The sequence below is a fragment of the Nicotiana attenuata genome, unplaced genomic scaffold, assembly GCF_001879085.1.
Source record: "Nicotiana attenuata strain UT unplaced genomic scaffold, NIATTr2, whole genome shotgun sequence".
Classification (NCBI taxonomy): Eukaryota; Viridiplantae; Streptophyta; class Magnoliopsida; order Solanales; family Solanaceae; genus Nicotiana; species Nicotiana attenuata.
In genome coordinates, this window is record NW_017671831.1 from 218168 (window position 1) to 231151 (window position 12984).

The following is a 12984-nucleotide window of genomic DNA, read 5'->3' on the forward strand; positions in this document are numbered from 1 at the left end:
GAAAGGGTACGTAGGCAGCCTCTCTCTGTGGTTCAGTCACACCAAAACAAAAATCCAAAGTCCCCCAAGAAAGAAACTGGGGCAGAAGTTGTGGTTGCTGTGAGAAATCTGATTCCGAAAGTTGTAACTTTAAATCCATGATTGAATTGTTTTGAGCCTTTGACACCCTTCCTTTCTAACCCTATCCAAAAGCCCACATTACGGTCCAAAGAAAGACCTTCCGATCAGTCCTCAAGAAATGCCGAGTCAAGTGAGCAGAGGTGAATCATATCAGGGGCAACACTCCGGTCCAAAAGAAGGAAATGAAGAATGAGAAAGTCTCGTTGATGAGAACCCTCACGGGTACCCCCAAGGTGATGAAAGCTGAGAGAGATCAAAATGAGAGAGTCTTATTGGTGAAAACCTTCACGGGCACCATAAGGCGACGGTGAGTTGAGAGAAAAATCAAAATGAGAGAGGCTTGATGGTGAAAACCCTTCGGGCACTACAAGTCGAATAAGGATTGTGAGTCGGATCGGGCAAGCAGAGCATTGAAGCCCAGTTTCACGGCAAAAGGTACAACAAGAGCTGAACATCAGATTTGCTAAACAGAGTAGGCTGCAGGTGCATGTCAAGGTCGTTAGAGTCGGTATCCACATTTGATGGATTGCTGCTCTGTAGGTTTCTTGTTAGGAATCATCTCTCTCCATTACCCTTTACTCCAATCCTCCCACTTTATTTTACTCCTTCGTCCTAGGTCGGTTGTTCAAAACAAGTGAGAAAAGATATCAAAATCTGCCACCAAGCTTTCCAATTAAACAGCACGGGACCTGGTGAGCACATAAAGGCGTCGAGCCAGGAGAAAACCGCAGGCACACTGAGTTGGCCACAATCAACATGCTTTGGGATTCGTGCAAAATACAAAGGGTCTGATTTAGGAACCACGCAATAGATGGAGGGTGTTGTGGTGAATGGATCAGAGGTAGTCTCCGTGTCAAGGGTAGCAAAAAAAGTGGTTAGTCAATAAACAAGCAAGATTTTCGAGGGGGAATCAGTTATCGTGACAAGTGAAAGAACAATAAACTAAGGGCTAAAGCCAGTGGTCAAGAAAGAACATCATATACACAAAGCAGGGACAATAGACATGCTGCGGGATTCATATGAGACATGAGGATTGGGGAGATGACCGTTCATGCAATGCAACAAATGGAGGATGATGGGCCACCTTCGAAGTTCAAGGCCACAAACCAACCACCACATTTTAAACTCACAAGTTTTCGTTGTTTGAAACAGGAACAAAGCAGTGCAAGAAAGTTGGTTCAACAGTAAGGGAACAAGAAAGGAAAGAAAAGAAAAGGAACAAGAGGAGAACCAACAAAAGGGAAGTTTCTCAAATCATTGACCTTTGCCATTACTTTTCACAATATTTCCTCCTAGGATAAAAGGCCTAGTCTGATGGATTTTTCTAGAGTCAAAATCTTAGTCTGATGAATCTTTCTCCTAGGATAATAAGAGACCTAGTCTAATGAATCTTCTCCTAGAGTCAAAATCTTAGTCTGATGAAACTTTCTCCTAAGATAACCAAAATGGACCTAGTCTGATGAATTTTCTCCTAGGATCACATCTTAGTCTGATGAGTCTTTCTCCTGAGATAGTAAACCTAGTCTGATGAACCTTCTCCTGGGATCTAAATCTTAGTCTGATGAAACTTTCTCCTAAGATAACCAAAATGGACCTAGTCTGATGAATTCTCTCCTAGGATCACATCTTAGTCTGATAAATCTTTCTCCTGAGATATTAAACCTAGTCTGATGAACTTTCTCCTGGGATCTACATCTTAGTCTGATGAAACTTTCTCCTAAGATAACCAAAAACATACCTAGTCTGATGAATTTTCTCCTAGGATTAAAATCTTAGTCTGGTGAATCTTTCTCCTAAGATAACTAATGAGACTTAGTCTGATGAACTTTCTACCAGGACAGAAATCTTAGTCTGATGAATCTTTCTCCTAAGATAACAAAAATATACCTAGTCTGATGAATTTCCTCCTAGGATCAAAATCTTAGTCTGATGAATCTTTCTCCTAAGATAGAAAACCTAGTCTGATGAACTTTCTCCTAGGATCAAAATCTTAGTCCGATGATCTTTCTCCTGAGATAATGAAACGGCTTAAACTGATGAACCTTCTCCTAGGATCTAAATCTTAGTCTGAGGAATCTTTCTCCTAAGATAGAAGGCCTAGTCTGATGAATTTGCTAGTCAAATGTCTTTGGTTTTACTCACAGGATCGTGCATTCCAATCAAGTCTTTTGTTTTACTCTTATCATCGCATCATTAGCTTAGGTGATCTATATTTTGCTAACGACTCCCAAATCTTCCTAGTGCAAACTGGGGCAGAAAATTTTCTTTGTTTGTTTATTTTGTTGCAGTCAGGAGCCCACCTGGAGAACAAGGGAATACTTTTCAAGTTTCAGCAGTCAGGCGCCCACCTGGAGAACAAGGGAAGTGCAATTCAATTTCAGCTTCTAATTTTTAATATTTGATAACATGCTGTACCCAGTTACCAAACTGGGGCAGAAAATTTTCTTTGTTTGTTTTTTGTTGCAGTCAGGAGCCCACCTGGAGAACAAGGGAATAATTTTCAAGCTTTGCAGTCAGGAGCCCACCTGGAGAACAAGGGAATACTTTTCAAGTTTCAGCAGTCAGGCGCCCACCTGGAGAACAAGGGAAGTGCAATTCAATTTCAGCTTTTAATTTTTAATATTTGATAACATGCTGTATCCAGTTACCAAACTGGGGCAGAAATTTTCTTTGTTGTTTATTTTGTTGCAGTCAGGAGCCCACCTGGAGAACAAGGGAATATTTCAAATTTCAGCAATCAGGAGCCCGCCTGGAGAACAAGGGAATACTTTTTAAGCGTCTGCAGTCGGGAGCCCACCTGGAAAATGGACACATGTTTCAAGTGGTAACAATCAAGCATCATTCGGTGAGTTATTCTGCCATCAAAGCAACTACACAAGCAATCCAGAATGGCACCGGGGGTGTGTTAGGGAAAAAGAAGAAAGAAGATGTTGCTATGGTCGCCTCAGGATCGTGGCATGGCCCAAGGGGTTCACCACACCATTACACCCAGCCTCGACCCCAACCTCAAACCTACACAGAAATCCCATATAATCCACCCAACACTACTACCCACCACAAAACCCTCAATATTCAATGAGACCATCCCAATACCACGTCTACCACGCACAGTCATACGCTCAACCCCTCCTTACCCGCAATGGCGTGCACCAGCTCCACAAACATACCGAAACCCTACTAGTCCAAGCTTTCGACCCATGCCAGAGTATAGAAATGAAAGGCTGCAGCAGAAGAAAACTTCCACCCCGCTTGGGGAGTCTTATACCAGTTTGTTTCAGAGGTTGAGTCAGCTGGATGTTCTGAGGCCGATTGAGTCAAAATTACGAAACCCCCCTCCAAAGAACCTGGATTATTCCCTCAGATGTGCATATTATTCTGATACTCTGGGGCACAATACAGAAAAGTGTTGGCATTTGAAGAACTCCATCCAAGAGCTTATCGATACAAACCGAATTGTGGTCCAGAGCCCGGAAACTCCAAACATCAATCCCTTTCCAGCCCATGCCGAAACGCACATGATTGAGATAGTGTATAAGGATGGAGAGCCCGAGAAGCCTTCAAAGTCTGTCATGATGATCCGTTCCAGTGACAGTAATTAAGTCAAAACTCCAGTTGTTACAAATGCAACATCCTCGACAGCTGAAGGGCTGAAGGACAAACTAAGCCCGCCCAATGTTAAGTCGCCTGTATTAGTTGTGAAAGGGTTCCCAGATGATGTTGAAGCAAAGCAAGGAAAGCCGAAAGTGGTGGTGCCATGGGCAGCAAGTAAGCCTATCATAATCGTGGAAGGGGCTCGCACCGACCCTATTGTTATTAAACCTGTGACCCAGCTGCCGATAAATAACACCAAGGCTGTTCCATGGAATTACAAGCAAGTGATAGTAACCTATAAAGGGAAAGAAGTGGAAGAGGAAGTCAATGAAACCCGAGGGTTGACTCGTACGGGGAGATGCTTTACCCTAGAGAAATTAAGGAAAGCTAAGCCACTCAAAGATAATCCCATTCTAGTGAAGAAGCCAGTCACTGAAGAGGAGGCGGAAGAATTTTTGAGAAAAATGAAGGTGCAGGATTACTCCATCGTAGAACAGTTGAGGAAGATACCCGCTCAGATTTCTCTTCTATCATTGTTGATACATTCGGATGAGCACCGCCGGGCCCTCATGAAGATCCTGAATGAAGCTCATGTCCCTGACAAGATCACAATGAACCATTTGGAGAAGATTGCCAACAGGATATTCGAGACAAACAGAATCACCTTCTCAGATGATGAGTTGCCTTTGGAGGGTACGAAACATAATCGGGCTCTTTATCTCACAGTGAAATGCGAAGATTCTGTGGTCACAAGGGTGCAAGTTGACAATGGTTCCAGTGCAAAGATTTGCCCTCTCTCCACTCTGCACAAGTTGAACATTGATACTGAAAGAATCCACAAGAACAATATATGTGTCCGAGGTTTCGACGGAGTGGGAAAAGATTCTGTTGGCGATATCGTACTCGAGCTGACGATAGGAACAGTTGAATTTACCATGGAGTTCCAGGTACTAGATGTGGCCGTCTCCTACAATTTGTTGTTGGGTAGGCCCTGGATACATATTGCCAAAGCAATCCCTTCTTCCCTGCACCAGATGGTAAAGTTCGAGTGGGACAGATAGGAGATCGTCGTGCATGGTGATGAGAACTTATGTGCTCACAATGATACTTCCGTCCCGTTTATTGAGGCCGAAGATGGTAAGGGGCCTTGGGTCTACCAAGTTTTCAAAACAGTGCCAGTTGAGAAGATTCCGGAGAGGGAGTGTATTCCAGGTCCGAAGTTAGCCTCCGCATCCATCATGGTGGCATCTGAAATGCTGAAGAATGGTTTTGTACTGGGCAAAGGTCTGGGCGCATCTTTACAAGGTATCGTGCAGCCAGTGTCTCTACCTGAAAATTTGGGTACGTTAGGTCTAGGATTCAAGCCCACAGGGGACGATGTGAAGAGGGCTAAAAGGTCAAAAAAGAAAGCATGGTCACTCCCTAAGCCTATCCCACGCCTCTTCAGCTCCTTCGTCAAGCCGGGGGTCGTGTGTGAGCACGTGATTTTTGCCCTAAGCAAATTATTCCAAAAGTTTCAAATAATCGATTTCTTAATTATTTTACAATTTTTCTGAATTTTTGTTAAATCTTTGTGTTAATTGGTTGCATTTTTATTCATATGAAAATACAAAAATATGCATTGGCATTTAGCGATTTAATTTCACAATTTTAGTATTAATTAGGTATTATTTAGTTCCAGAACAAAATTAAAGAAAATTGCAAAAAATAGTTTCTTTGCACTTTTAATTGTTAATTGTTGCATTTATCTTAAATAGAGTTTTAATAATTCTAGAGTAATAGTTTAATCAGGTCTTTGTTTTGTTTTAGCATTTTATAAAATAGATAAATAAATATAAAAATACAAAAATAAAATACAAAAGCAAAATAAAGAAAATACAAAGAAAACAAATTGCTCTCAATAAAATGCCCAAATTGGGCCAAAAATGGTTCAGCCCACCCCAAAAACCCCTCAAGACCGGACCAAACCACTGGCCCAAACGCCCTGCCCGGTCCAATTGCCCCATACTCAAAACGACGTCGTTTTGACGTCGTTTAATCACGACCGTTCATCCCCTCTAATCCAATGGCCACGATTGATCCTTCAATCCAAATAAAAGTGTCTGAAATTATATCCAAAACCTTAAACATCCCTCACCCTCCTCGTACTCTCTGTAACGCCGGCGTTACCCCGCCGTCCTCCTCCCATCTCCGCCGGCCGGAAATCGTCGCCGCCGGCGGCGCAACCCCAATCGACCCCAAAATTTCACCCCAGAATCTCTGTCCCTTCCTCGTTCCAAATCCGTCACTATTTTCTTCCAAAACCCAACCAAACATCCCAAATTCCCCAAACCCTAGGCGCCGCCGCCGCCGCACACGGCGGCGCCACCTCCCAAACTTCATGAAATTCACATTCTAAACCCTCTTCACCTCCTTCTTCCAAAATCCCTAACTGGTCTCCTTCAAATGTTTCGTGAAGTTCTCGAATCTCAAATCAGAAGGGCGGCAGAACCCTAGAATGTCGAACCACTCGAATCCTTTCCAATTCTTGAGTCCAGCGTTGAATTTGAGGCACGAAATCATGTTTTCGTTTGTTCTTGACAAAGAACAAACGTTTAACATCATTTCGAGACTCGGATTGAAGTCTGGTCTTCGTTCAATCTTACATAAGTAAGTTTTCTTATTCCTTTTGCTTTTATTATTTGAATCTCTTGTTCTTAAAATTAGCCTAAAGTGTGTAGACTGTAATTTTGCATCAGTTTAGATGTCTTTTGTTTAAATCTGCCGGTGCTTTAGTTTTGTTGGTATTAAGTCAGTTTTAATTCATAATTTGTTTAGGTGATTAATTTCTGTTTGTTGTCGACTGTTAAAATGGCCGATAGTAGTTGTTGTTTCTACTTTTCAGCAGTTAATTCAAGCCATAATTTAGGATTGTTTGGATTTGTGATCCTTCTTTGGGGTCGAGTTGTATTTGAGAACTTTGTTTGTTACTGAACAAATTCAGATCCTTGAAATTAGTCATAGTTAGCATTTGATCAAGCTGAAGGGTTTGGTGTGGTTGGAATTGGGTTTGGGTTGGTCAGTAATTCCAAAAGGGTTTCAGGGGTAGTTTGGGTATGGAAAAGGGTAGTTTTATTAGAAATAGTGATTTCAGAATTAATACAAGGGTAATTTAGGGATTCTAAGGGTAGGAAAATCAGAATAGAACCCCCTAGGACTTTCTAGAAGGGGTTTTAAACTGAAATTCAGTAAACTTAGGGTAGTTACTTGTGCAACAAGTCAGAAAATAAAGGTTAAAAATAGAATTAAAATAGGGACTAAGGGGTAAAATGAAAATCTGAAATTGGACCCTAAGTTTGCCTATAAATAGGCATTCATTTGCCTTGTATAACAAGTTTTGGGAGCTCGCAAATTTCCCCCAAAACAGTCTCTACCATTTCCAGATCTGCAATTTTGAATTCAAAATTCAAAACACCCCAGATTTTAGTTCATCCTGATAGAAAACAAAAATACAAAAACAGAAATTATAAAAAGGTCAAAAACTGTTCCATTGATCACTTCGGTTTGATTTCGAGTTTGAGTGATTGATTTTGGTCTTTTGGTTCAATATTTGTTGGTTGAGATTCAGAAAACTTACTGCATTTGAATTTGAGTCAATTTTGGTGTGTTTGAGCTATCCTGGTTGATTTTGGCTTGTTCGAGGCCTATTTTGGTCCAGTCTGGTTCATCTTCATTGAAACTAGTTGCTGTTTGGTTGGAGTGTCAATTTTTGGGTCAAAAATTCAGTTCAAAGTCACTGTTAGAAAAAAAATATTGCTGTTGAGCCACTGTGTACTGCTGCTGACATTTCCTTCATCTTATTTTGATCTACATCCCAGGTACATGTTCTGAATCTCGACGTCATGTAGAAGTTCAACTGAAATGAAATGAAATGGAAACACAATTTCGTTAGAAGCTTCATCTGTTGCAGCATTTTCATTATAATTGTTTGTAATGACTGGGCTTGTAATTAGGACTGTTATGATAAGTAATTTAGACTGGTTGAACTTTAATTTGTAATGGTTTATGCTGATGAACTGTTAAGTGTTGAGTGTGTTCGTGTAGGTTTGTGTAAGAGTTTTTAGTAGTCAAGTATTAGTCGTAACTAAATTTGCTAAATTCCTGCTAGATTTAGTTAATTACCAGTTAAATGTTTACACAAATTCATTTGATAAGTGATTCAGAGGTGAAAAGAACCTTAGGTAGTTTTCATTTTTCAATCTATGATAAAAATATTGGTTTGAACTGTTTGGGTTGACTTGAGTTCCAGTAATACGAAGGCATTATTTGGTCATTTGAGTTTGCATTGTTAATGTGTGTTGTGATTGGCGTGTATAAGTTTGCTATTTTAGATACTGGATTTGACTAATTTTGGCATGTTCATCTCAAAGATAAAATCACAAGCTTAGTCAGTAAAACTCTGAAATTGCTTTAAGCATTCCACAGGTTTGCCTTCGAATTTTGAATTACATGATTGACCTCTTGGCAGTTTTAGGCATACAATCAACAAAATATAAGTGTGCATGCCATTGAACTCAAATTTTTAATTAGACTGATTCTGGGCTCATGTTAAAGGCTCAGCACGTGACTGCCTCTTTTGAAGTAAGATTGGGTCCTGAATCCATTTTGGGCCCAGCACCAAACGACTTTTCCTTTTCTTTCAGTCGTGAACGCAGGTTGCTTGTCAGGCGGGTTGGAACCTCTTTATTGGGCCAAGTTTATCATAGTCAATTTAGGATTGGCCTTTAAATAAAAATGACGAGATGAGCCTCGCTAAGCCAAACAAATAAATTGCGGGGCCCTCAATAAATGCTATAAAAATACTTAGAATTCGGGTGAACCGTCTAGCGAATTTCACGGTTTTCCCCAAAGATAATAATGCGTAGTTGCTTTAGGCGCGTATTTTAATAATATTACTTTCCTAAATTCGGGTGCACATTTATGTGACCCAAATCCAAATCTCAACGAAGTCGAAATGTGTTAACAATCACGGGTGCACTGGTGCGACGTGGTTCGAGATGCATTTTCACGACGTTGCAATTCTTATATAAAAATAAAAATAATAAAAGCGGTTTACTAATAAAAGCACATGAGTTTGGACATGTTTTGAAATCAGATAAAATCAAATACAACAGTTGAGCGACCGTGCTAGAACCACGGAATCCGGGAATGCCTAATACCTTCTCCCGGGTTAACAGAAGTTCTTACTCGGAGTTCTGGTTCGCGGACTGTTAACGGAGTCATAATTTCCTCGGATCGGGATTCAACCGGTGACTTGGGACACCATTAATCTCCCAAGTGGCGACTCTGAATATCAATAATAAATCCCGTTCCGATTGTCCTTTAATTGGAAAAGCTCCTTTACATCCTCACGGGTGTACTAGCGAAAAAGGGGGTGTGACATCGTGAAGCTCCCAGTTTCAGCAATCCCAAAGCCTGCAGTCGACTCTGCTGAAGAGGTGATTGAAAGATTCCAGAGTCTATTTGATGAGGTGAACATGGTGGAAGTTGGGGAAGGTTCTAGCAAAGCAGATGTGCAGTTTATTGGGCCAAAAGTGAAGCTTAACAATTGGAAGGCTACTCCTCTCCCTACTCGGAAGGAGTTTTGGTAGTTTCTTTGTTTTCCTTTCTGTTATCTGGATTATTCCAGGGTTGTAATCCAAATTTTTATTTTTCGTTTGTTTTGATGTACAAACCCTTATATCCTTTATTTTCAATGAAATGCAATTTCCCTTTTCTATTACTCCTGATAGTGTCATTTTTGTTTTTCTTTGTAAAGTTCTTTTTATGCTGGTTTCAATGACATGACATGCATGAGAAATTTTCGGCCAAGTCTTAAAAACCAATCTAATTCTGAAATGATAATCCAAGAAGTAGAGTGCGATGATGAAACAGAATATGATGAAGAGGAGGCATTTGAGGAAATTAGTAAAGAACTAATTCATTTTGAAGAGAAACCCAAGCCTAATTTGAATGAAACTGAAGCGATCAATTTAGCAGATCCAAATAATGTCAGGAAACCAAGATAAGTGTATACCTGGAACCACAAATCAAGGAAGAAATAATCAAAGCACAGTTTGAATATAAAGATATTTTCGCATGGTCATATGACGACATGCCGGGTTTGAGTACCGACTTGGTAGTTCACAAATTGCCAACTGATCCGGCATTCCCTCCAGTCAAGCAGAAGTTAAGGAAGTTCAAGACTGACATGAGTGTGAAGATCAAAGAAGAAGTCACAAAGCAGCTTGATGCGAAGGTCATTCGGGTTACTCGATATCCCACTTGGTTAGCTAATGTTGTGCCAGTGCCAAAGAAGGATGGTAAGACCAGGGTGTGTGTTGATTACCGCGATCTCAACAAAGCAAGTCTGAAGGATAACTTCCCATTGCCAAATATCCATATTTTGATTGATAACTGTGCCAAGCATGAGATCAGGTCTTTTGTGGATTGCTATGCGGGATGTCACCAGATCTTAATGGATGAGGAGGATGCAGAAAAGACAGTGTTCATTGTGAGCACGTGATTTTTGCCCTACATGAATTACTCATAGAAATTCAAACAAAATGATTTCTTTCATTATGTTACAATTTTGTGGATTTTTGGTGACATTTTAGGTTAATTGACTGCATGTTATCTGCGCAGTTTAATTAGTAAAAAACACAAAAATACTTGGCATTTGCATTTAGGATTTAATTTCACATTTTAGGATTATTTAGTAGTAAAGTTACTTTAGAAAATTAAAGAAAATAGCAAAAAAATGGGTTTTTTTTTCCAGCACCCCACTCAAAAATGGTTCTGGGCCATTTAATTAAGTTCTGCCCAACCCAAACACGCCCCAGGCCAGCCCAACCCACGTCCCAACCCGGTCCAGTCCCACACCCCACCCAAAACGACGTCGTTCCCTTTCTCTTTAATCTGGTCCGTCAATGTATCTCAATCCAACGGCCACGAACTGAGGAGTTATATGTATATAAATGTCCGAACTCATGCCCCCCCCCCCTCTCAGACCCCCCCTATTCGTCTAAAAGACCAGCCGCCTTTATACCCACCATCCACCACCGCCCTCCGCCGCCTGCCGCCCGCCGGAAATCGCCTACGGCGGCGGCCGGTCACCAAACGCCTCCAAAAAACACACCACAGCGCCTCCTCCATCTCCTCATTCCCAATCTGGGATCAGTCTTCCTCAATGCCCTTCCCAACTCCTCGAATCTTCAAAATTACCGTCACCGTCTCCGCCGTGTCCGGCGGCGGTCACCCCAAACCGGTCCAAAATCACACCTCATGCTCCTCTCCTCCTCTCCTTTCCACATCCATGTCTATCTTCCCTCAAATATCACTCGAATTCCTCGAATTCCGATTCAAAGTTCCGCCCCGAAACCCTAATTTCTCCAAACAGTCCCATATTAATACCATACACTCCCCTCACCCTCCTCTACCCAAATCCCTAAACCGTTGTCCCCAAATCCAACAGGCACTGATACAATTTCAAATCTAGGGTTGGAGAGGTTTGAACCTCTTCTGGGGTTTTGAAGGTTCGACTTGGCTCAGTTGATGTATTGTGTTTAGTAAAGTCTGAGTCAGTAAGTTCTTTCTTCTTTATTCAATTTTTTCCGTTTATGGTTGATTCTCTGCTCATGCTTTTGATTTTCTGTAGTTTAATCTTGTATGTGGATTGATTCTGTTCTCGTGATCTTGTGTGAATCAATGTTTGTCTCTACTAGTATCGGGCTAGTCGTTACTGATTAGTTTAGTTAGGCTTCATCCTTGTTTAGCCTTCTATTCGTTTTTAGGATTAATCTTGACTCAATTTTGATTCATATGCTTGATTTCAATTATTTGATCAATAGATGTTACTTTTAATTTGATTTTAACCTAGTTCATTTATCATTAATCCTTAGTTCACTGACCAGCCTAGGTAATGAGTGGAGTCAATGTGAATAATCTAGATTTTTGCTAACCATGGTCAATTATTGACCAATTATCAGGGTTGGAGGTTCAGGTCTGCTTGGTCAGTAATTTCAGAATTTCAACCTAAACAATCACTTAATGTACCAATTCAATTAACAAGGGATTTTGTTATTCAGCTATTTGCACGTTCCCTATTTATACGGAAGCTATAGGTGATTACTAAAAAAAAGGATTTTTAGAACCTGAATCACAGAATCAAAACATTTTACAATCACACACACTGACTAAATAATCTGTTGTATGCATTTTTGGCATCAACCATGCTGAAACTCATTAGAAGCAAACTACTTGACTTTACAATGAGATTTAAACAATCAACTCCAACCTTTGTATTTAATCTATTTCTACTACATTTGTTATACTAAACGGGTGAAATATCAAACATCCGATAATAGTCACAAAATAAACAGTTTCAGTCTTAATTAAACATTGATCTACTGAAAATTCATGAGATTACATGCGAGATATTACCAACATTATCAGGAACTTGCTGCATTCACTCATCTCCACAAACTCGTAAGCTACATTGAAGCCAGTTTCAAAATGCCTGTCACTGAAGAATTAATCAAACAGAAGAATAGCGAGATCAGCAACAGAATAATCAGCAGGCACACTGATGCTTGAAGCAGCTTCAGAAAATTAACCAGCAGTCCACGAATGATTTCAAAACGCAGCCAAATTCAAGAACAATTTCGAAAACCAGCTTGAAACTATCCCACACAATCCAAAATCAATTTTGAATAAACCAGAACCACTCGTAAAAAACAATCAGTAAACCTCAGAGGGACCTAGCAATCAGAAGAGCAGAGAGTTGATCAAAATTAACCCAAAGATCAAATGTAAAGTGCTTATATTTTGTTTATTTTTTGTTGCATTTTTATTTTGTTTTAACTTAAGAACTGAAAAGAAGATTTTGATCATCAGATTTTGAGATTCTCAGATCTGAAACTTGAAGAGGGATTTTTTTGGGGGTGGAATTTTTGGGGTTCCCCAAACTTGTGAATCAAGGCAAATGAATGCCTATTTATAGGTGACTTAGGGTCCATTTTCAGAGTTTCCTTTTACCCTTAGTCCCTATTCAAATTCTATTTTTACCCTTTATTTTCTGACCTTTTACACAAGTAACTACACCTATTCTATTGAAATCTGTACTATAGTCCATCCTTAGAAGGTTCTATACCCATTACATTCCCTATTTCTACCTCTTACTTTACTTCAATAATTACCAAACTTATGAAATACCCTTTTCCATGCCCTAAAACTACCTTTTGGAATCCCCTGAAA

The 12984-nt window shown here is 40.2% G+C and overlaps 1 protein-coding gene across 1 annotated transcript; it reads left to right on the top strand.

Annotated features, from left to right (window-relative positions):
- The first annotated feature begins 3317 nt into the window (after window positions 1-3317).
- On the top strand, window positions 3318-12324 carry LOC109210452. Its single transcript, XM_019373871.1, has 6 exons — window positions 3318-3711; window positions 3760-4246; window positions 4352-4748; window positions 4839-4982; window positions 9114-9284; window positions 12184-12324. Exons 1-6 carry the CDS (start codon window positions 3318-3320, stop codon window positions 12322-12324), a joined length of 1734 nt encoding a protein of 577 aa, XP_019229416.1.
- The last annotated feature ends 660 nt before the right edge of the window (window positions 12325-12984 follow it).